Source organism: Pinus tabuliformis, chromosome 9, assembly GCF_031772625.1.
Source record: "Pinus tabuliformis cultivar Carrire ecotype Pingquan chromosome 9, CPIR1, whole genome shotgun sequence".
In the NCBI taxonomy this organism is placed as follows: domain Eukaryota; kingdom Viridiplantae; phylum Streptophyta; class Pinopsida; order Pinales; family Pinaceae; genus Pinus; species Pinus tabuliformis.
Genome location: NC_142307.1, coordinates 1,711,692,479 through 1,711,718,220, shown reverse-complemented (window position 1 = coordinate 1,711,718,220; position 25,742 = coordinate 1,711,692,479). Strand labels below are relative to the sequence as shown.

General features: G+C 39.5%; 1 protein-coding gene across 1 annotated transcript in view; it reads right to left on the bottom strand.

The window, feature by feature from the left end:
* Positions 1–7,711: 7,711 nt before the first annotated feature.
* The window catches only part of LOC149155545 (cytochrome c biogenesis protein CCS1, chloroplastic-like), a 30,796-nt gene continuing 12,765 nt past the window's right edge, over positions 7,712–25,742 (bottom strand). Inside the window, exons 2-9 of the mRNA XM_089444449.1 lie at positions 10,666–10,885; positions 10,079–10,190; positions 9,668–9,940; positions 9,099–9,364; positions 8,794–8,950; positions 8,172–8,255; positions 7,861–8,025; positions 7,712–7,778 (exon numbers count right to left, since the gene is read on the bottom strand). Of these exons, the coding sequence (XP_089300575.1) occupies positions 7,731–7,778; positions 7,861–8,025; positions 8,172–8,255; positions 8,794–8,950; positions 9,099–9,364; positions 9,668–9,940; positions 10,079–10,190; positions 10,666–10,885 (1,325 nt within the window). The 3' untranslated portion in view covers positions 7,712–7,730. The remainder of the gene's footprint in view (positions 7,779–7,860; positions 8,026–8,171; positions 8,256–8,793; positions 8,951–9,098; positions 9,365–9,667; positions 9,941–10,078; positions 10,191–10,665; positions 10,886–25,742) is intronic.

Sequence of the window (25,742 nt, the reverse complement as noted above, 5' to 3'; positions counted from 1 at the left end):
AAACCAATCTTAAAAGGGATGCAATACATCATTCATCAACCATATAAATGTTGATAGGGAATTCCATAAATCAAAAGGCATTGCCAAACATTCATATATACCATGCATCATCTTTAAGGCAATGTTCCAAGTGTCTTCTTTGATTAACCCTTGGTGGCATCCCATTTTGAGATCCAATTTGGTGAAATACTTAGCATAAGGTTGTTGATCCAAAAAGTCATCAATCCTAGGAAAAAGGCATCCATTCATGAGGGTGATCTTATGTAGCACTTTGGATACAATACACATTCTCCAAGTCCCATCCTTCTTGCGCACTATGATGATAGGTGACCCACAATGTGAGGTTCTTAGTCATGTGCCTCTATGCTCCAAAAGTGGTTACATTTTATTCTTCACTCCATTTGTTTATAGTATGGATTCTCTAGACAGTGTTATGTTTCACAAAGGAAAAGCAAGTATATTTGTATTTGATGCTTCAATTCCCACCTAGGATATAGCCCTTTTAGATTTCGAACAACTTCTTCATACACTTACGAAAGCTTATCCAACTAGTGGTCTTTTTCTTTAGTACATCTCTCCAAAGATGTTTTTACTTCAATTGATTCATTTTCTTAAGCAAACTCTGAAGAAGAGAAATACAATCTTCCTAATTGAGCTAATCAATTCCTTTTCTCAGTTAGCACTTAATCGGAAGATCTTTGAATTTTCCTTTATGCACATTGATGATGATGGATTTTCCATCCTTGACCAAGCAATATTGGTTTTATCTTATAATGCAGATCACATCCCTGATGTACAAGTATGGACTTCCAAAAACTACACCACACAAATAAGTGGCACCACATCAGCGTACACTTTGTCAATGTCATTTGCATTAATGGCAAATCTAATATGCAAGTCTACTTGGTGTCTCTCAGTGACACATCCTTGTTTACCCATCTGATTGGGTATGGGTAAGGATGGTTTAAACTTCAATCCAAGCTTACTCACTATATCTTCCTTAATGATGTTGGCCTACAAACCAAAGTTAATAAAGCATCTGCATTTATCTTCTCAACTCGGGGATCTTCGTATGGAAGAGTTTAGACATATATTTCACTCTTCTTTGTAATGGGTGTTGTTGATGTTCACCTCCCCTTGCATTGTGATGCAAGCAATCTTCTTTTTTGTATATGTGTTACTCTCTATCCAATTACCCAAATTCATGCCTAGCATGTTCTTCCTATTAGCCTCCTACTTGTGGTTATTTGGCTTCAACTAAAGGTGTAGTTTATAACACTTATTTCCATTATAAGAATCAATGTTAAAATAATTACAGTGGTTGTTAGAATCTTTGGACTAACAAATAGTGGCAACAATCTTCTTACCCTTTCCTTTCCAATTCTTCTTTCCCTCCTTGGATGTGCCTTGTTGATTTCATTGCTTGGATCGTTTGATTACCCTTTCTTCTTGTTTATCTCCAAATATTGTTCTTGCACAATGGCTCATTGATAGTCTTTAGGTTTAAAAAGCATCACTTGCCCCCTTAATTACTCTGTAGACCATTCAAGTACTTCAAGTGCCACATCCATATTCTAGGGAGATACTCCCAATAGAATGGTTTATTTTTTTAACACAATAATGTACTCTTGCACACTTTTCCCTTGTTATGCTCATAGTAGTGCCAAATAAGCACAGGTCCCCTTTATACCCAATAAGGTGAAACTAGAACTTGATGAGAATTTTAAACTCCTTCCTCTTAGTTACTTGTGGATCACCCTATAGTGTAAGTTGTTGATTTTCTAGTGCTAATTAGACAAGCACATTTTTTTGTAACTGATAATTACTTCCAATTATATATGATATAATTTTAGCACGCCCCAAAACATCATTAAGTAATTGCACTCAGAAAAATCAACTTCTTAGAAACTTCAACCTTTTTCTCAAATTACTTCCCACATGTGTGAGAGAGAGAAATATGTGAGTGATGGGTGTGTGTGAAAATGAGAAGTTCAAGTGTCTTTTTAGAGTGATTTTAGGGTGCCTAGAGACATCTCTCTTTGAAAATTAAATTAAATTTTCTTTCTTTTAATTTAGAATTTATTTTTCTTTCTTTTAACTTCTATAGATGTGGAATACCTCCCGCAGCTACCCAAAAGTCAACACCCCCTCTTAACTAGGGAGGTATTCACCTTTACTTCCTCAGATATCCACTTCACTAAAAAAAAATCTCCATCCCAAGAAAAGATTGAATGAGCATGTTATATTAATGTATCCATCTACTTCATGTTCCATTCCAGAACCACGTGGAAAGCATACTGCATCAACATCATGCAAAGGATCTGGTCACCCACTAGCCAAATACCCTTTGGTGATATGGTCAGGTGCCCCCTGACCAATGTAAAACTAGTCCCGAGTCACCAACTAACCAAGTCAATTCTCCCTTACCAATGGTGAAACACTAGGCCAATTTTCCATTTCCCCATGTCGTCACATGGCACTTGAATGGTGAAAATACTTGTTTGATGCTTTGAGGCACTCCCTCTACCTACTAGTGAAGTAACCCTTGGCAATATGTTAAGAACCTTGAGACCGAGGGAGCACTCCATGCCCTGATGCTATCTAGGCCATTCTCCCTAGCCATATCACACGGCACTTGGTCAATACCCTTGACCTAGGTTGAATCTATGCCTTGATGCTACAACATCAACACTCCCTCTCAACGAGGGAGGCATTCTCAACCACTCCAAGCTTGTCCTTGAAGTATACAAACTTCATCCAAGACAAAGGCTTTATGAGAATGTCAACAACCTGCTCGTCCGTAGAAATGTATTGGAGCCTCACTGCTCCCTTTTGTACCATGTCTTGGATGTAGTGGTACTTGATCTCAATGTGCTTCAACCTGTCATGGAAAACTGGATTTTCCGAAAGCTTCACACAACTTTGATTGTCACAATGTATCACAGTCGTCTTCAGCATTTGATCAAACAATCTTGCAAGCAACTTCTGAAGCCACACTACTTGACAACTCACTAGACTAGCTACAATATACTCAACCTATACAATGTCGAGTGCAATAGATGTCTACTTACTTACTCATCCAAGGTATCGTAACAGAACCCGAACTGAAGAAACATCCTAATGTGCTCTTCCTATCTTCGACGCTTCTTGCCCAATTGGAATATGTGTATCCTTGCAGTTGTACTTCACGATTTGAGACATATCTTAATCCATAATTGATTGTACCACACAGATATCTCAACACATGCTTTGTTGCAATCCAATGTGCATGCCTAGGTTCCATCCTGAATTGGCTCAGAATGTTCACTACAAAGCAAATATCAAGTATGGTATTAACCAGATACATCAAGGATCCAATCAACTGTCAATACATAGAGGGATCCACCAAATCTAAGTCAGATCCTCTCAACTTCTTCAAATTGGTCACCATGGGAGTGGCCACGGACTTGCAGTCCATTATCCCAAATCTCTGAAGGATCATAATAATATAGTTCTCTTGACCAACGAAGATCTCACCTAGTTTCTAACATAGTTTTAATCCCAAGAAGTAATGCATCAAACCTAGATCCTTCATCTGGAACTCAGAGGTTAACTCACTCTGACACTGAAGCAAAGCTTCTTGTGGTAATCATTATTTCTTCCTTTATCACGGAAGCAAATCTTGTTGCCACTTGCTACTCCCTTCTTCACCTTGGCAAGTCCTTCTACTCCTGTCAGAAACAAGTCATCAACATATAATAGCAAGATCACAGACTCACTTTTAACAACCTTGTAGTAAAGGTAGGGATCAACATCAATCTTCGTGAAACCAAGACTCACAAAGTACCCATCAATTTGATAATACCAAGCCCTAGGTCCCTGCTTGAGTCCATACAAGGCCTTCTTTAGTTTGCAGGCATGAGACTCCTCATGTACCTCAAAGCCTTGAGGTTGCTCTATGTACACTTCTTCCTCAATCACTCCATTGAAAAAAATGGTTTCCACATTCATCTGACGCAATTTCCAATCCATAATAGAAGAAGTAGAAATAATAGTTCTAATAGTAGTGTATCTAGCAACTGGACCAAATGTCTCTTCATAGTCCTCTCTCTCTTTATGGGAGAACCCTCTTGCCAAGAATCTTGCTTTGTATTTCTCTATGTTGCGATCTATCGCAAGCTTGATCTTGTAGATCCACTTGGAAATCACCACTGACTTCCCCTTAGTTCTCGGCACAATTTCCCACACATGATTCTTCATGATGGACTGATATTCCGCCATCATGGCATTCTTCCAAATTTGCTAGCTTGTTGCCTCCTTATAGTTGGATGGCTCGGAATCAATGATGTGACTCATTAGTGCTGCATATCTTGAGTACTTCTTAGGATGTTTGCTTTCCCTAAAAGTGCCATGGGGAGTTGCATGCCCCTCTACATCCTTCAATGTACTTCGAAGCCATGCCGACCTCTTCTTAGATTCTAGAACAACGACCCTAAGTGGGTCCACTGGCTCAATGGGCCTTTTCAAGTCTTCCTAATGATCTAAAGGATGTTCCATAGGTACAAAAGGACCTGAACCCATATCCTTGGGAGCCTTTTGATCTTCATCATCATGAGAGACCCTTTAGTAGGCTACATCCTTCCATTCTACTTGACTATCTGCTCCCTCTGAACTAGAAGCTCTTTAGGTCATATGGCACGGTTCTTCATGTTGTACAATTTCTCCCTCTCGAACACAAATCACTCTTGTTGAGTTTATGCTCGATCCTAGAAGAATCCTTTGAGATGCCCTTGTTAATTTCTTATGAACACTAGTGGACCTAAGTCACTATTCACCCCACATATTCTCTAACCATTTACTCATTGGAAATATGAGGTTAAATCTCTCATCACATTAAAATTTGTATTTTACTCCATTGGAATTAGGCTATAATCCACCCACATAGTGTTTGACTTTGTTAAATTGTTCCTCCATAATTTATGTGATTTTTTGCATAAATTTAGGTAGAAGTAAAAAGTAAATATGCAGTGCATTCTTTATATTTCGATAATTAAACATATTTACCAGGAATTACTGCCCACCATAATTTATGCAATTCTTTGCATAAATTTAGGTAGGAGTAAAATTAAATATGTTGTACATAAAGATTGTAACAACCCCAAAAATTTAACATTTCGTTGAGGCACTTCTCCACCAAAGCTCTAATACCATGTTGATTTTCTAGGGCTAATTAGACAAGCACAATTTTTTGTAACTGATAATTATTTCCAATGATATATGATATTACTTTAGCACACCTTAGAACGTCATTAAATAATTACACAAAAATTATTTCCAATGATATATGATATTACTTTAGCACACCTTAGAACGTCATTAAATAATTACACAAAAAAATTCAATGTCTTATAAACTTCAGCCTCTTCCATTACTTCCCACCTCTAAGAGAGAAATATGTGAATGATGAGTGTGTATGGAAATGAGAAGTTCAAGTGTCTTTTTATAGTAATTTTAGATGCCTGCAAATTAAATTTAAAATTTAATTTAATTTTCTTTCTTTTAACTTAGGTAGTTGGGGAATACCTCCCGCAGCTACCCAAAAATCAACATAAGTACCTCTATAAATATTTCCCACCAATTTTAGATGTGACCCTCTAGCTTCAATAGGGAAAATGATATAGTCTCTTTTGCTATGTTTTGCAAATTGGGGTAGACCTCTAATTGTTTCAACCATTGACTCGACTTTATAGTATTGATCTCACCTTGATAGAGAATGATGTCCACTTTTGCTTCAAATTAGGATAGACACAAGGAAGATATGATGTTGGAACTTAGTCTCTCTTTCTATGGTTCTTCTTTATCTTTAGGGTTCCAATTAGAGCCAATGTCCATGTTAGCATTATGTAGCTCCCCAAAAGGTCTAAACTTGCTCTCAAGTGTGATTACATTTATATAACCATAATGTTAGAGAGGTAGGAGACTTGCACTTCCAATGTTGCCAATCTCTCCTCCAAGTCATCCTTTGAGATGTAATTGTAACCATCTACCTTGGTTAGGGTTTGACATTGTTTTCTTTACATTGACCCATGGACCTTGCAATATTCCATAAAGACCACAATAAAACTACTCAAATACCATGGTCTGAAAACTACCATGGATAATCCACTACATAATTAGTTGAAATAGATCTTAATTGCTGCTACAAACATTGTGAGGTTATACACTACTACACACGATTAATTATTATTAAAATGTAATACTAGAAGCATGCCACTCAAACTGTTGAATGTACTGAGAATATTAAAAAAAAGAAAAAGCAGCAATGGTAAAATGAAATCCAACCTCAACACATGGAACACAAGATGTGTCCTTGGGAACCCAATGTGGGAAAGCCTAACAAGAAAATGAGCATTGCATCTTGCTCTTTTCTTCTCGGATTAAAATGAAGCATTCAAAGAAAGATTGTCTCATTATGGAATATAATAGCCATTGTGGCATGCAACTAGTTGCTATAGTTTCTTGGTTTGTTATACTTCGATATCCCACTCATTTATAGTACTCAACAATGGAACAATGAATCATTACAATGGAAACATAAACCCTTCCTTTCCTTGCAACTCATTCTTTGACATGCCCTGATAACCATCCAAGGTTAGGCTTATGCATTTTTTGCATGACCCAACCCTAAGGTTAGGGTTTCGGACCTTAAATCTTCTTGAAATTCCATCAAATGACTAACCCCACATACGTAAGTAATGAGTGGTGATGTGGTATCCACATGGTCCTGTAGTCATAAAAACATATATCAACTTGTCGAAGGAATAACTCTCACATATAAAGTTTAATTCAGGTGCTCTTTAGACTATTGGAAACTCTTGATAAGTAAAATGAAGTTGAAGTGATGAGAAATTTGTTTGCAAACTTTTGATCCCAAAAATTGTTGTTTAAAGACCAAAACAAGCTTCGAGAATTTCAAGACCCCAAATCACCAAATCAAGTTCCAAACCTGAGATAGGCTTAGGAAGGCCATGGCTCTAATTTTCCACCTTCGAAAGTACGTAAACACATGAAAAATTGTATAGTGATCCATTTTGGATCCAGTCTTGCCATGTGCCCTAAGGCATTCCTTCTAAATTGTCTGATGAGTGTATAATTCACACTTCATGGAGTATGAACGCCCTTTTACATCCCCTTCCTGTGTCACAGTGAATTTTTTCGTGTCATAAATGCCTCTAGATACCACATCCACTCCCTGTTACATCAATACTTTCATTTATGTGCTAAATCGAGCTAAGCTTAACTAATACATGTGTTTTTCATGCTTTCCTTGATGCAATGAATTACCTACTTTACACATTTTGTGATTGTGATTATAATTTATTGTCTGGGACTTCTAAATCTAATACTTGGATATATAAAATTTAAATCTAATTTACTTGGAGATATAGTTCTTTCAAATGTGGCTCAAAGAAATTCAACACTAATATTTTGACATTACCATACAATGCACTGATTTATACCCTTATTATTTAGTTTTTTGCTTCTCTTGCTAAAATTATTTGCTAAAAATTCTCATCTTGATGCAAATTCATTTGTTGTTCATCTGCAATAGTGCAGTCCGATTTAAAGTTGACGCAACAGATTGGGAATTAACAGCGAATATACATATTACTGTGATATTAGCTCACAAATTTGTAGAAAGTTGAGACTGGCTTTTCAAGACATCTCCATATGAACCAACAATCGGTTTCTTAACACTTATTTACAAACAAGCTCCTCATCCTGCTACGAATGTACCTCTGTAAAAAGAATGTAAAATTAATTTCGTGACAGAACTTTAATCTTATTTATCTCAAATTTGTTTTCACTTAACGACGATACCTCATCATCGTCTAAGCTCACGGCCTCATTAGTTTCTACAAGTTCATTGCTTACTATTTCTGGAATTGAATCAAGTATCCGATTCAACTCAACTGGAAAACCTAGCTTTTCCCTATTACTCTTTCCTCCAACAACAACCGTGGTTCCCTCTTGCAAGGCCCAGACCTACACATCCAATAAGCATCATTTTGTTTGTAGATCAACAGGCCAGGCATCATTTTCTGAGCGTTAGCCTACCAGTGATACATAGCTAAAACTTACAAATTGATTTGAACATCCCTAAATTAGAGAATTGCTGTATCAAGGTTTACCTGTGAATGAGAAAAATAACTAACAATAGTTGTCAACATGAGTGCACCAAATCCTGCGTATACCACAGGAACCCCTGGATCCATCTAAACAAGCAAGCAAAAGAGTTAGCCAAGTAGAAGACCGAAAATATCAAAACAGATTCTTCTAGACATCCAAAATTTGCGGTGATTTTAACATGAAAATTAGCAAGGAAATTATATGCACTAGTTTTATAAGAATGATACTAGATAGTAAGCAGTCAAAGACCTTCCCTAATACTTTACTCACTATATAGAAGACTAAGAAATTATATACTAGATCATGGTGCAAATCTCAATAATGCCAGACTCCATGAGATGTATGAACTCCAAAGCGTATGAAAGTCTGTCAGACATTTTCCTGTTAATATATTTCTGAACCAATTAAAATGCCTGCAACAGAAGAGGCAGTGGTAATCTATAATTCAACCCCTTCTCTTCTGATAAAATTCCATGTTTGAATTTGAAACATGAATGCTCAATCTTAGTACAATCCAAAACAGAGTTGTCCATGACTTCAACATCATTTCTTTGTGGGCTTATACAATAAAAGTATCTCAGGAAGTTGTGAAAGATAACAAACATGGAGAAGAAAAAGCCTAACCTTCAATTCTAAGCCAGTGCTACCAATTGCATCATCCACAACTATGTTCACACCATCAACAGTTATTGGACGATTTGACCCAGGCCGCCGAACTCCTACAAACTTTCCTTCTTGATCATACAGCACCACTGATTGCAGATCACGAGCCAAAATTGATCTGCAGTGCCCAAAAATATTAATAGAAAACTGACCAGCTTAAACATGTTGTTAGAAACTGGTAGCTAATTACTCTAAAAGGTTTTTTTACACGTAAAGAGTGAATTTGAAAATTACAAGCCAGGAAGAGGTTTGCAGTGTCAACTCACATTCCTTTAGGTTTGGTAGAACTACTGTCATCTTCTAGTGGCAAGAATGTTCCAAAAAGCTTTTTATCCCCATTCTGTAATGTAGCCATTGCAAGATTGAATGGCCCTGCACCATCTTTGTGTACTTGAAGAGCTGAAATACCCCAATCAGTTTGATATATAGTTACCCCTCCAAATCGTAAAGGGTGGTTCACACTGATTGTCTTCCTCAAAACTTCCTTGCCATCCATATTCCGTAGAGAAAGTTCTGAGTGAAATTGGGATACCTATACAAACAAAGGAGAGTTGTATCTTAATCCATTGGATACCTGCAAACCATGTCGTAAAGAGAGAGCTGCTTCAACATCGTTGTTTCAAAAAAATTTAAATTACCCAATATATTTTAGATTCTCAACAGCAATAAAGTCAAGTTACCTAAAAGGAAGAGGAATAGTGTGGTAATAGTGGCAGCTAGCATGCCTTTCCTTTTCCTTTTTTCTAACATTTTTTTGTGTACAGGGTTTTTAAGAGGGGAAAGGGGTTGAAATAACACAAGCTCTGTGTGCTTCTCAATTGAGAAAGATAAATACCTCTCCATTTTCATAGTAATCAATGTAAAATTTGTTAACGTGGACTTCAGTCGCAAAAGCAGATATTGGCCTTGATAAAATCCCATTTGGATTAAGCACATCTCCCATCCTAAAGTTCAAGCCTTGAGGAACTGTAACTGAAGCCCGATATGCCCCCACGGAACTAAAGGTCGCTCCTGCCATTATGAGCAAAAGAGCTCCATGGACACCAATAGGCGCAAGCCTACCAGCAAGCCCTTTGAATCCATACAGAGCTGAATTACTCAAAAATACCTGTGAGCCATGAATGTTAAGAAACTGAACAAGACTAAATAATCCACAGCATTATTAAGAAATCTAGTCACAGATCAAATGAAGGATACATGAGATGGCCTCATTTCCCCCAATGGTATGACTATTTTAAAAATTTACCTCATATCCTGCACCCATCAGGAGAACACCAAGATCCTGAATGCGAGCTCTGGGAAGTGAATCTGCCACATCAAGCTTTAGGATGGCTGATCGAGACTTCATGAATGACCATCTACACGAAATGATCTGTCACTGTTAGAGAAGACCAGATTTGAATAGAATTTTTTTCAAGTGACAAGACAAATATACTTTGATTCTCAGTTCAAGATTAAAAGTAAACATAGAACTGAAAACCGAGTCTATGTGAATTTCTGAACACGAGAATAGATGAGGTCAATGTATACAAATTTAAAAAGATAACCAAATCCAATTGAAGAACCTAGTAGTCATCAAAAGATATTATGATAAAGGTGTGGCAAAGGAAGAGGGCATCCCAAAATTTTTCCCATACCAACTTAAAACCTGTACTAGGCTGAGGTCCAGGCTTCACAGCCTTATATATCACAACAAGAAGGTAGGAACAGCAAAGTAAATGCACTTTTTAGACAAGGTATAAGAACCAAACAACGTTGTAATTTACATTCAAATATCATCTTCCAGAACAGAGAGGCTGGTGCATGATGATACAGCTCAAAAAGAGAGCACACCTGCGAGCAACTTTAACCATTGGAAGTTGTGTTGTAGTAGTACAAGCCATCAATGATGCTGCCAACAAGATGCATAGACCAAGAAAATAAGGGGCTGTGTAAACATGATCTAAGCAGAGCCCCAAGACCCAACGCCATGTGAGAAAGCCGAAAGCAGGATTGTCCTCTGGATACTTCTCAAAGTAGTATTGTGGACTTTCACCTTGCTCTATGACTGTGCCTGCATAGTATGAGAAGCATGATTGCACTTAAAACTTAAAATGACACGGAGGAAATGTCAAGCAACAAACGCACCTATTAACAGATTAGAAAGCAGAGGAACTTCCTCACTGCATCAGGCCTCACTGCATCAGGCTTTATTAAATAACAAAAAACAAGGTCAAATACTAGAAATCAAAGAGTTCGGGAAATGAGCTGTAAATAAAATCTCCAAAGGAAACAGTGGAATTCATTAGTCAGAAAAGAAGATAACATGGGGGAATAAGAAATAAAAAAATGGCTGAACCTCTGCTTAATCTGTCTAAACTACCACCTAAAGGCTAAAGGTGCTTTCTATGGCTTGTTATGTTAAAGAAAAATGGGGTAATAATGTACCATGAATCACCTATTACAGAAACATCAATGTCAGCTTAGCATAACAAGCAATGGGAGTTTAACATGCTACGTCAGTTCAAGGTCAACCTAAACAGCATGGAGAATCCAATAAAACGAAAGATAAAACCAATTAGTCCATGGATGGTTTGGAAGGATTCTAGCCTGTCACTCCTAAATTTGTCCATCCAGAGTAGATGAAAGTAAGATAATTTGCTTTATTTATAAACAGGTGCTGACTTACAATTTTCATCCTTTATCAGGAAAAAATAGTGTTCAACCAGAAAATTAAGTCTGGAATGAGAAAAAAGGACTTAAATTGAACAGCCAGAAAACCTAGTGAAATCACCAAAACCAGATTCTACAAAAATGGATCACTATGATTCTGATTTCTCAATTGATTTTTTATAGCTTTATAAAGTTATTTTCAATTTGAATCAATAAAAACACAGGTGAAACATTTTAGGAACAAGAAACGTATATAAGTTCTATCTCCAACCTTAATAATAATTCTTTCTCAATCCATGCATAACTAACACTCTTATCAGACCTGGAAAAATGGAGTTTAGTTTTTCATTTTGCCTCACTGTATCCACATGAGTCACCACATAATAGAAAATTGCATTGGTTTCAGGACTAGACCCTATTTACAACTTGATGTACAACTTTACAAAACCATAACCCCTAACATCTTAACCTACAACATGATCTAGGTCAAATTTATAGTTGTCAAAGGCTGTGGAATGTATTTTAAATTATTTCAAATGGTTGTGATTGTCATGGATAGTTTCATCAATCTAGGAGATTTAAATAGGCTCAGACTATTGAAAACAGTTAATATTTATATATATATTTATATATATATATATATATAGCCCAAGGGGTTAGCTCAACTGGTTGTCACCAATGGTGCTAGGAGAAATCTGACTAGTTCTATACCAGCAGTTACATGGCTCAAATCCCCCCTGGTTGAGGTGCACTAATCTATGCCAATGGGTTTACTAGGGATGCCATCTACAAATGTGGGGAAGCATCCCTTGGATTTCCTTGTGAGATTTTCCTTGAAAAACAAAATACATACACACATTTACATATACATACTTCTAAACCCTTGAGGGTTAACTCAATCAATTGAAAGCTCCACCCGAGGCATGTTGCCAATGGGAGGCCATACTCATAGGTTCAAATCCAATAGAGTCCCTCAAGGTCACCAACCACTATTGTAGCTAGCAGTTAAGTTGCCCTCCATCTAGATATTCCAAAGAAGAGGGGGAAAACCAGTAAGGTTTCCCTTGGGGATATATATATAGATATATAGATATCTATAGAAAGAGAGAGAGAGAGAGAGAAGCCGTGGATGCATCAAGCACTTCCTCCATGATCTTGCACCCCTTGTGCAGGGGCTCAAAAGAGATAAATCTATACAGAAGAATTTCTTCCTTTTACCTTACTTGATGATGTCCTATCTTTCAAGCGAACACTACTTGAGGACTGTCAAAGTGCTTTCCAAGAAGAGAGATTCACTTCCTCCAAGAAAGGCATCCATCTCCACTCCCAACCAAAATGGAGGTTGTCCCTTCAAGATTTATACAACTACAATCACCATAAGGAGATGATGATGATGGGGCCTCCACAAGACAAGATGACTAATTGTCGCTAGGCCAGCCTTGTGAACTCCTAACCATTCGCTACTCAGGTTGATGATGGAGCCATTGTGAATCTCACCTGAGAGTAGTGATATTGAAACCAAAATTGCAGTTTTTTTTCATTTACAAAGAACATATACCAATACCCACAGTCTAGAATCTAGATAGCCCACCCTCAAAACAACAAACTGTCTGCATCATGGGTTGACCATAATGCTGGAGAAAGTAGATTAAGAGGGAGAGAAGCTTTTTCTATTGAAGCAATCTCAATACCAAAATTATCAACAAAGAGATCAATTGGTCCACTAAGCCCATCTTTGTCACAGCAAGATTAATCTTCTCGAGCATAGTGAAAGAGTGGACTTTTGTAATAAGTTTGGAGAGATCCATGTGAAAGCATGCATTGGTATATCCTTCCCCTGTGTGATGAGACTTACCCCTTCAATCGACTCATAAACTTTTGCTCCCAAAGTAGTTGGTACAAGATGTCCTACAATGTCATTGCCTCCCTTCACAGATCATTGATTATAATATGGCATCCCCACCAATGCTTTCCCAGCAAACAATTACACCACTTGAACCCAATTAAAATTATGGACCATTAACAACACAATTCACCATTTAAACCCAAATTTGGTCTCCAATGTAAACCCAACAAATTGAAATCATGAAAAACACATGGCCATTTCATTATTAAATGAATTCACATATACATCATGCACAAATTCATCTTCATAGCAGTGTATAAAGATTTAAATTCCAAAAAAGAGAACAAAGATTGAACATTTATCTTTTAACAAAAGATAGCCCAAGAAAGTAGTTGTGTATGAGCGATTCACCACCCAAACAGAGGTATCCAATGCAGATGCCACCCCTAGATTGAGATATGAGGTCACCAATGTGAAGAACCAGCTACAATCTTAAAACTCACTCAACCCAATGTTGATTTTTTGTAGCATCGGATGTGCTCTAGCCTTGAAATTCGGAGGAGAGGCTAAGGCACATGAGATCTCCAAGACCCAGAAAGCATTTTGAGAAATTCCACCCAGATAAGGAGTTATTAAAATAATTAATATTTTTAATGAGTTCCTAAGTCTAAACTTAGGAAAATAAAAATATTAATGGGTATTAATAAAGATAAGGGTGAGAAGCTTCTAAGAGACGAGGATCAAGTCTGTTTTAATCTTAGTCGTTGATTAGGAACTTAATCTCGAATGTTGATTCGTCAACGGGAAAAGTATAAGAGAAGAATTGAGGATCATTTGGAGACACACCAGCAGATACTCAGTGTCTCAAGGAAAATCGATTCTCAAATAGAGGAGATCAATTTCAGAGGGAGAGCTACAAGGTGGAGGAAGAGGAGGGCATCAGTAGCAAGCAGTGGCAGAGGAGGAGCTGATGCAGGGATAGTGGGAGACAGCGCAGAGAGAGACGCAATCCAGAGGAGAGACGCAGAGCCTACGCAGGCAGATGCAGTGCCACTCAGAGCCACGCTGGGCCACGCAGAGTGACGCAGGGGTGACGCAGAAGTGGGAGCAGGGTCTCCAAAGTGTCAGAAGGTCTCAAAAGGAAAGTCACAGGTGTTTTCTTTCAGTTACTCTCTAAAATCATTCCTTGTAAAAGCAATTGCTGTTGAAGATTAAGAAATCCCTCATCTGCTGCACCGATTTTCCCACATTGGGTTTTTCTAGAGACAATTGTCCAAAAATAACTATGCTAATGTGATTGGTTCTTGTGCATGTATTTTTTCTCTGGGTAATTGTGTGATAACTGCAGTAGAATTTATTTTAATATTTACTGAAGGGATTTCGTAAATAACTTATTGTGAATAATAAGTAGGTGAAATAAATCAGTTGCTGCAGTAGTAGAATTTCAGTTTAGAAATTTTCACATGGTATCAGAGCAGAGATCCAGCAACAGGAGAGGAAAATCGATTATGGGTCAAGAGCATGATGCAAAGGCATCCACTCAAGGGGACTCGCATAGATTTCCAGAAGAATGCACAAGGGGCATAAATTATGATTATTCTATGTTAGCTTCTAGATTTGAAGAAGAAGTTGCTTGCTTAGCAAGCTCTGCCTCCTCGAAGGTTTGGTATATAGACAATGGAGCTTCCTAGCAAATGACAGGAATCCGAGAATGTTTTTCAGATTATCAGGAAGAAAGAACGAATTTTCAAATCACCATGGGAAATAAGGCAAAGTGTACTCCAGTAGGAAGAGGTATTATACTTTTTCAAACCGAAGCAAGAGAGCGGCTTCAAGCAACCAATGCGCTGCATGTGCCAGGATTGGGGATGAACTTACTTTCCGTATCTCAACTTCAGAACAAGGGCTATGACGTTTTCTTCACTAAGGAGAAAGTATATGTCAAACACCCGAGTTGGAAAAAGAAGGCCCAGATTGGAATCAGAAGTAACAAGTTGTACAAGTTGCAGCTAGAATCACCAATGGCATTGATAGGCAGTAATGGAGACAAAGATTTGAATGAACTATGGCACAGGAGGATGGGACACTTACACCATGGGGCTCTGAGAATTCTTAGGAAAACAGTATCAGGAGTTCTAGAACTAAGTACTGAACGAGATGATGTATGCAGAGGGTGCGCTCTGGGCAAGTATGCCAAAGCAGCGTTTTCCAGAAGTAACAATAGGGCTAAGAGTGTGCTAGGATTGATACACTCAGACATCTGCAGACCGATGTCCACAAAATCTCTTAGTGGTGCCAAATACTTCGTCACCTTCATCGATGACCATTCCAAGAAGACTTGGATCTACTTTCTGAAAATCAAGGATGAGGTTTTCGATCAATTCAAAGAGTTCAAGGCTCTAGTGGAGAATCTGACGGGAAAGAAGATAAAAGTGTTGCGCTCAGACAATGGTGGAGAGTATGTTGACAAGGACTTAACCGATTTTTGCGCTAAGGAAGCCATCAAAAGAAAGTGGACAACTCCCTACAATCCGGAGAAAAATGGAGTAGCAGAAAGGAAAAACAAGACTATTTTGGAAGTAGCTAGGGCAATGCTGTATGATCAGGTTATGCCTAAATTCCTGTGGGCAGAAGCATGCAGCATGGTAGTTTATGTCCGGAACAGGACTCCTCACAGGGCATAAGGCAAAATCACTCCAGAGAAGGTCTTCACTAAGAAGACCCCTGAAGTCAGTCATTTCAGGATATTTGGTAGTCTTGTGTATTGTCGTATACCCGAAGAGAAGAGAATGAAATTAGAACAAACTGCTGAGAAAGGATATCTTGTGGGATATAGCGAGAATGCTAAGGCATATAGAATCTATCTTCCAGGAAGTAGGAAGGTATTAGTTTGGCGGGATGTAAATTTCATGGACGATAGAGCTTTCAGGAAATCCCCAAAAATGCCTTCCGAGGAGCAGTCGAAAGATGAGACGTTGGTCAAACCACTTCAACCAGCACAAAATAGTACTAGAAATTCCCCTGAAGACAAAGCTTTAGAATAGGAGGAATCTCAGGAAGAGGAAGAGTTGATAGATGTGCCTACTACCAGTGGAAGAACGAACCGAGAACTCCGACAAATTCTACGAGATGCAGAAGACTTCATTGGTGCACCCAGGACCAGTAAAAGGGGGAGAAGACAGCCAGACAGATATGACGCCTAGTAGCTCAGGTTGGGGAACCTTCTAGTTTTCAGGAGGTCGTTCAGCATCAAGTATGGGTGGATGCTATGGTGGAGGAATACGGCTCTATAATGGTCAATGATGTCTGGGAAGTGGTAACTAGGCCTCAGAACAGATTAGTGGTAAGTTCGAGATGGATCTACAAGGTCAAATATGTTGCAAACAGCAATGTGGAGAAATACAAAGCCAGGTTTGTGGCTAAGGGGTATGCTCAGAAGGAAGGGATAGACTACGAAGAAACCTTTGCCCCAGTAGCTAGGTATACTTCCATTAGAACAATGATATCTCTTGCAGCACAGATGGGGTGGGAGATTCATCAGATGGATGTCAAGACGACATTCTTGAACGGGGTAATAGAAGAGGAAGTATACATTGAATAGCCAAAAGGTTTTGAGACACATGAGAAGAAATATCATGTATGCAGATTAAAGAAAGCCTTGTATGGGCTTAAACAAGCACCTAGGGCATGGTACGGTCGAATTGATGGCTACTTGCAGAAGATGGGGTTCGTCAAGAGTGACGCAAACCCTAATCTCTACTATCTGGTTGTAGAGAATGAGCCTCTAATCCTAGTGTTATATGTGGATGATCTCTTCCTGACAGGATCATCCAGGCTCATCAAAGACTGCAAGAAGAACCTAGCCACAGAATTCAACATGAAGGATTTGGGACAGATGCATTATTTCCTGGGGTTGGAAGTTTGGCAGCAAAAGGGTGAGATCTTCCTTGGACAAGGGAGATATGCTACAGAAATCTTGAAGAGATTCAGGATGCAGGACTGTAGACCTATGGCTACTCCAATGATCACCAACTGGAAGAAGATTGATGCATCAGAAGATAAAGACGTTGATCCCACCTTGTATAGACAACTTATAGGGTCCCTGATGTATCTGGTCAATACCAGGCCAGACATTTGTTACACTGTCAAGACCCTCAGTCAGTTCATGGTGGAACCTAAGAGTGCACACTGGGCAGCAGCCAAACATGTTCTAGGTATATACAAGGAACAGTAGAGCATGGACTATTGTACACCAGAGGCAATGACATCAGGCTGAGTGGGTTCACTGATGCAGATTGCGCTATAAGTTAGTAGATCGGAAAAGTACAATTGGGCATTGTTTCAACATTGGATCAAGAATGACCTCTTGGTGCAATAGGAAACAAAAATCCGAGGCTCTGAGCTTAGCTGAAGCAGAATATATGGTAGCTAGCACAGCTTTGTGCGAAGCCATATGGCTTAGGAAATTGCTTGTGAATCTATACAGGAGAAGGAAGGAAGCGACCAGGATCATGTGTGATAATCAGAGCATCAAGCTCTCTGAGAATCCAGTATTTCATGATCGGTCGAAGCACATTGATATCAAGTGTCACCTTGTCAAAGACCATGTCCAACAAGGGGAAATACAGTTGAGATACACTCCTACTGGAGAACAAGTGGCAGACATCCTCACCAAGGTTCTAGGAAGAACAAAGTTTGTTTATTTCAGGGAGAAGATGGGGATGGTAAAGAATCCACTTCAATAGCAGAAATGGATAAGTGTTAGGAGTTGCAGTGCAACAGTTAGTAGTGGCAGTGCTATGGGCAGCATGATGTGGCATGTTGAGAGGGAGTTGTAGTACAAGTGCGGCAGTGGCAGTGGCAGTGTCATGGGCAGCAGTACAGAAAGCAGCAGTGCAGGGGATGTGAAGCAGCTGACCAAGCATCAACACAGGCACCGATGCAGAAGATCAGTATGATGTTTTTATAGTGAAACATTGCTAGAGCACATTCCTCGCTAAGAGGGAGTGTTGATTTTTGTTAGCATCGAATGTGCTCTAGCCTTGAAATTTGGAGGAGAGGCTAACGCACATGAGATCTCCAAGACCCAAAAATTGTTTTGAGAAATTCCACCCAGATAAGGAGTTATTAAAATAATTAATATTTTTAATGAGTTCGTAAGTCTAAACTTAGGAAAATAAATATATTAATGGGTATTAATAAAGATAAGGGTGAGAAGCTTCAAAGCGACGAGGATCAAGTTTGTTTTAATCTTAGCCGTTGATTAGGGACTTAATCTCGACCGTTGATTCGTCAACAGGAAAAGTATAAGAGAAGACTTGAGGATCATTTGGAGACACACTGGCAAATACTCAGTATCTCAAGGAAAATCGATTCTCAAGTAGAGGAGATCGATTTCAGAAGGAGTGTTGCAGGATGGAGGAAGAGGAGGGCATCAGCGGCAGGCAGTGACAGAAGAGGAGGTGATGCAGGGACAGTGGGAGACAATGCAGAGAGTGACGTAGTCCAAAGGAGAGACGCAGAGCCTACACAGGCAGATGCAGAGCCACTCAAAGCCACATTAGGCCACGCAAAGTGACGCAGGGGTGACGCAGAAGTGGGAGCAGGGTCTCCAAAGTGTCAGAAGGTCTCAAAAGGAAAGTCTCAAGTGTTTTCTTTCAGTTTCTCTATAAAATCATTCCTTGTAAAAGCAATTGCTACTAAAGATTAATAAAGCCCTCATCTGCTGCACCCATTTTCCCACATTGGGTTTTTCCAAGGACAATTGTCCAAAAATAATTGTGTTGATGTGATTGGTTCTTGTGCATGTATTTTTTCTCTGGGTAATTGTGTGATAACTGCAGTAGAATTTATTTTAATATTTACTGAAGGGATTTTGTAAATAACTTATTGTGTATAATAAGTAGGTGAAATAAATTAGTTGCTGCAGTAATAGAATTTCAGTTTGGAAATTTTCACATGGTATCAAAGCAGAGATCCAGCGACAGGAGAGGAAAATCGATTATGGGTCAAGAGCATGATGCAAAGGCATCCACCCAAGGGGACTCGCGTAGATTTCCAGAAGAATGCACAAGGGACATAAATTATGATTATTCTATGTTAGCTTCTAGATTCGAAGAAGAAGTCGCTTGCTTAGCAAGCTCTACCTCCTCGAAGGTTTGGTATATAGACAGTGGAGCTTCCTAGCATATGACAGGAATCCGAGAATGTTTTTCATATTATCAGGAAGAAAGAATGAATTTTCAAATCACCATGGGAAATAAGGGAAAGTGTACTCCAGTAGGAAGAGGTACTATAGTTTTTCAAACCAAAGCAGGAGAGCGGCTTCGAGCAACCAATGTGCTGCATGTGCCAGGATTGGGGATGAACTTACTTTCTGTATCTCAACTTCAGAACAAGGGCTATGACGTTTTCTTCACTAAGGAGAAAGTATATGTCAAACACCCGAGTTGGAAAAAGAAGGCCCAGATTATCATCAGAAGTAACAGGTTATACAGGTTGCAGCTAGAATCACCAATGGCATTGATAGGCTGTAATGGAGACAAAGATTTGAATGAACTATGGCACAAGAGGATGGGACACTTACACCAGGGGGCTCTGAGAATTCTCAAGAAAATAGTATCAAGAGTTCCAGAACTAAGTACTGAACGAGATGATGTATGCAGAGGGTGCGCTCTGGGCAAGTATGCCAAAGCAGCGTTTTCCAGAAGTAACAATAGGGCTAAGAGTGTGCTAGGATTGATACACTCAGACATCTGCGGACCGATGTCCACAAAAGCTCTTAGTGGTGTCGAATACTTTGTCACCTTCATCGATGACCATTCCAGGAAGACTTGGATCTACTTTCTGAAAACCAAGGATGAGGTTTTCGGTCGATTCAAAGAGTTCAAGGCTCTAGTGGAGAATCTGACGAGAAAGAAGATAAAAGTGTTGCGCTCAGACAATGGTGGAGAGTATGTTGACAAGGACTTCACCGATTTTTGCACTAAGGAAGGCATCAGAAGAGAGTGGACAACTCCCTACAATCCGGAGCAGAATGGAGTAGCAGAAAGGAAAAACAGGACTATTGTGGAAGCAGCTAGGGCAATGTTGTATGATCAAGATATGCCTAAATTCCTGTGGGCAGAAGCATGCAGCACGGCAGTTTATGTCCAGAACAGGACTCCTCACAGGTCATAAGGCAAAATCACTCCGGAGAAGGTCTTCATCGAGAAGACACCTAAAGTCAATCATTTTAGGATATTTGGGAGTCTTGTGTATTGTCGTATACCCAAAGAAAATAGAAAGAAATTAGAACAAACTACTGAGAAAGGATATCTTGTGGGATATAACGAGAATGCTAAGGCATATAGAGTCTATCTACCAGGGAGTAGGAAGGTATTAGTTTGGTGGGATGTAAATTTCATGGAGGATAGAGCTTTTAGGAAATCTCGAGAAATGCCTTTCGAGGAGCAGTCGAAAGATGAGCCGTTGGTCAAACCACTTCAACCAGCGCAAAATAGTACTAGAAAATATCCTCAAGACAAAGCTTCAGAATAAGAGGAATCTCAAGAAGAGGAAGAGCGGATAGATGTGCCTACTACCAGTGGAAGAACGAACTGAGAACTCCGACAAATTCTACGGGATGCAGAAGACTTCATTGGTGCACCCAAGACCAGTAAAAGGGATAGAAGACAGCCAGACAGATACCAGGCCTAGTAGCTCAGTTGGGAACCTTCTAGTTTTCAGGAGGTCATTCAGCATCAAGTATGGGTGGATGCTATGGTGGAGGAATACAGCTCTATAATGGTCAATGATGTCTGGGAAGTGGTACGTAGGCCTCAGGACAGATCAGTGGTAGGTTCAAGATGGATCTACAAGGTCAAATATGCTGCAGACGGCAGTGTGGAGAAATACAAAGCCAGGTTTGTGGCTAAGGGGTATGCTCAGAAGGAAGGGATAGACTACGAAGAAACCTTTGCCCCAGTAGCTAGGTATACTTCTATTAGAACCATGATATCTCTTGCAGCACAGATGGGGTGGGAGATTCATCAGATGGATGTCAAGACGACATTCTTGAACGGGGTAATAGAAGAGGAAGTATACATTGAACAGCCAAAAGGTTTTGAGACACATGAGAAGAAATATCATGTATGCAGATTAAAGAAAGCCTTGTATGGGCTTAAACAAGCACCTAGGGCATGGTACGGTCGAATTGATGGCTACTTGCAGAAGATGGGGTTCGTCAAGAGTGACGCAAACCCTAATCTCTACTATCTGGTTGTAGAGAATGAGCCTCTAATCCTAGTGTTATATGTGGATGATCTCTTCCTGACAGGATCATCTAGGCTCATCAAAGACTGCAAGAAGAACCTAGCCACAGAATTCAACATGAAGGATTTGGGACAGATGCATTATTTCCTGGGGTTGGAAGTTTGGCAGCAAAAGGGTGAGATCTTCCTTGGACAAGGGAGATATGCTACAGAAATCTTGAAGAGATTCAGGATGCAGGACTGTAGACCTATGGCTACTCCAATGATCACCAACTGGAAGAAGATTGATGCATCAGAAGATAAAGACGTTGATCCCACCTTGTACAGACAACTTATAGGGTCCCTGATGTATCTGGTCAATACCAGGCCAGACATTTGTTACGCTGTCAACACCCTTAATCAGTTCATGGTGGAACCTAAGAGGGCGCACTAGGCAGCAGCCCGACATGTTCTATGTATATACAAGGAACAGTTGAGCATGGACTATTGTACACCAAAGGCAATGACATCAGGCTGAGTGGGTTCACTGATGCAGATTGTGCTGGAAGTTAGTAGATCGGAAAAGTACAATTGGGCATTGTTTCAACATTGGATCAGGAATGACCTCTTGGTGCAGTAGGAAACAAAAATTCGTGGCTCTGAGCTCAGCTAAAGCAGAATATATGGTAGCTAGCACAACTTCATGCGAAGCCATATGGCTTAGGAAATTGCTTGTGAATCTATAGAGGAGAAGGAAGGAAGCGGCCAGGATCATGTGTGATAATCAGAGCATCAAGCTCTCTGAGAATCCAATATTTCATGATCGATCGAAGCACATTGATATCAGGTGTCACTTTGTCAAAGACCGTGTCTAACGAGGAGCAATACAGTTGAGATACACTCCTACAGGAGAACAAGTGGCAGACATCCTCACCAAGGCTCTAGGAAGAACAAAGTTTGTTTATTTCAGAGAGAAGATGGGGATGGTAAATAATCCACTTCAGTAGCAGAAATGGATAAGTGTTAGGAGCTGCAGTGCAACAGTTAGCAATGGCAGTGCTATGGGCAGCATGATGCGGCATGTTGAGAGGGAGTTGTAGTACAAGTGCGGCAGTGGCAATGGCAGTGTCATGGGCAGCAGTACAGGAAGCAGCAGTGCAAGGGATGTGAGGCAGCAAGCCAAGCATCAGCACAGGTACTGATGCGGAAGATCAGTATGATGTTTCTATAGTGAAACATTGCTAGAGCACATTCCTCGCTAAGAGGGAGTGTTGATTTTTGGTAGCATCGAATGTGCTCTAGCCTTGAAATTTGGAGGAGAGGCTAACGCACATGAGATCTCCAAGACCCAAAAATCGTTTTGAAACATTCCACCCGAATAAGGAGTTATTAAAATAATTAATATTTTTAATGAGTTCGTAAGTCTAAACTTAGGAAAATAAATATATTAATGGGTATTAATAAAGATAAGGGTGAGAAGCTTCTAAGAGACGAGGATCAAGTTTGTTTTAATCTTAGCCGTTGATTAGGGACTTAATTTCGACCGTTGATTCGTCAACAGGAAAAGTATAAGAGAAGACTTGAGGATCATTTGGAGACACACTGGCAGATACTCAGTATCTCAAGGAAAATCGATTCTCAAGTAGAGGAGATCAATTTCAGAAGGAGTGTTGCAAGATGGAGGAAGAGGAGGGCATCAGCAGCAGGCAGTGACAGAGGAGGAGGTGACGCAAGGACAGTGGGAGACAATGCAGAGAGAGACGTAGTCCAAAGGAGAGACGCAAAGCCTACGCAAGCAGATGCAGAGCCACTGAGAGCCACGTTGGGCCACGCAACGTGACGCAGGGGTGACGCAGAAGTGGGAGTAGGGTCTCCAAAGTGTCAAAAGGTCTCAAAAGGAAAGTCTCAGGTGTTTTCTTTCAGTTTCTCTATAAAATCATTCCTTGTAAAAGCAATTGCTACTAAAGATTAATAAAGCCCTCATCTGCTGCAACCATTTTCCCACATTGGGTTTTTCCAAGGACAATTGTCCAAAAATAATTGTGTTGATGTGATTGGTTCTTGTGCATGTATTTTTTCTCTAGGTAATTGTGTGATAACTGCAGTAGAATTTATTTTAATATATATTGAAGGGATTTCGTAAATAACTTATTGTGAATAATAAGTAGGTGAAATAAATCAGTTGCTGCAGTAGTAGAATTTCAGTTTAGAATTTTTCACACCCAATCCATTTCTCTCATGACTTGGCCAATCTCTTCATTACAAAGACTCCATGCACCTCATCTAGCTATCAATCAGCCATGAAACCCTCCACTCAACACAAGGGAAGGTCTTTCCCTTCTCTACTCAACACTCCCTTGGGACTCCTTCCTCTCTAGTGCTCTAATGCAGGTAGAAAGAGTCCAACCGTTGATTGCCTTTGGCGAATAACATGGTAGAGTAATATTATCTCCAAAATAGTCAATGAGAAGCAATATCATTTGGGTGATGGTTTCCTAATTTGCCCAACCTCAATGTTCATTATAGCCATCTATCTCTCTTCTGAAGTCTGCAATTCACTCTTCATAATGCTAGTTTTGGTAATTTTCAAATTTGAGAACATGAAGTTCCTTCAGAGAACATAGGATGGAATTCCAAATCATGGTGATGGAGAGAGTGACCATAAGAAAATAAGTGAATTCCCATGTGGTAGGACAATTGAATGAAGGACTTTGACACCATCCCAAGATGATTGTACTTCTCATTAGAAGTTTCTCATCCTCCTCTATGTGAGTAGACTTTACCTCACCCACCTCGTCATGCACTCTTATTGGGATTTCTAAGTCAAAGGTGATGGTGAGCTTCATTTAAGGCACATGATGGAAAAGATTGTAATATTCCATTCCCAAATTCCTTAAATTTCCATCAGATTTCTGAGTTTTTAGTGTGAACTTCAGCGTGAGGATTTGTCATATCAGCTAGTGATATTGCTACTGTAGGTGTAGATTAATTTAACGTTTGAGCACACATGAGCAGGGGTACAAGTCATATTTATGTGTATAAATAACCAGACTTCATACCAGCACCACAACATCGCCACATTCTCATAAATCGCTGATATGACTGGTGCTATTAACAATCATGAATCTACAGGTACCTCATATTAAATTTTACAAAAAATTAGTAAGCAAACATGAGGACAATTGTGAGGCAAAGTTCTGATTTCTATTAGAGAACAAAGAGCAGAATTTACAAGGCCATTATAGGGTAGCATCTGGAAATTCCTCCGGCTGATGAGAAGGTTTAATATTTCTTACATACACAGGATCAATCATCCACCGCTACAGGACTATGACAGTGGACCATCAGCCTCCTTAATGACAATCTGCTACAGCACTTCCTCTAGCTTAGACTCTGCCTGGAATGTGATAGAAACAAGCTCTGCTCTTCAAATCTGGGATTGAATAAGGATACATAAATTGGTCTCTCTTGTCTCGGGAAAGAGGAGATTCGAATCAGCCTTTAACCTCTGAAATTGATGCCTTTATAACTACTCGACCTCTGAAACATATTACGTGCTACCAGCCTTCATTTTTTTAAGTGACTAAGCCAACTTGGATGACAAATAACAACTCGGCCTTGAAGGGAAGGGCTGCTACAGGTTTATGGCGGAATACACCAGATCTGGAATTACATAAATAAATATATCAGCCTCTGATGAATAGGCTGCTACAGGCATATGAAAGCGATCCAAGAGGGACTACAAATCTGAACATAAGCAACCAATGACCCTCAATTCTGAAATTCGATCCCTTCTCTTGTTTGGGATTGGCACCAGAGTTCTGCTAGCAAAAACCTATTCGGTTCCTCAAAGAAATAATGCTCCAACTCTGATTATTCAGCTCCTCCTTAGTTGACTGTGAGCAGTTCGATTCCCTTGAGATAATAGGTCCACTACAGCAGGACCAAGCTGCCAATAAGATGCTGATATCTGGAGCAAGATTATCAATCCACAATGTATTCGGCCTCCTAGTCTCACTTGTGACTCGTCCCTTGTCTGGTGGTAATTTTTCAACCCTCATGTAGATAGGTCTTGGGCCTGATGATTTAATGCTTGGGACAAAGAACTAACTCCAGAATCCAATATTTTACTCGACCCTCCTGCAATTAGCTATACTTGACCTCTTGGAGTGAGATGAATA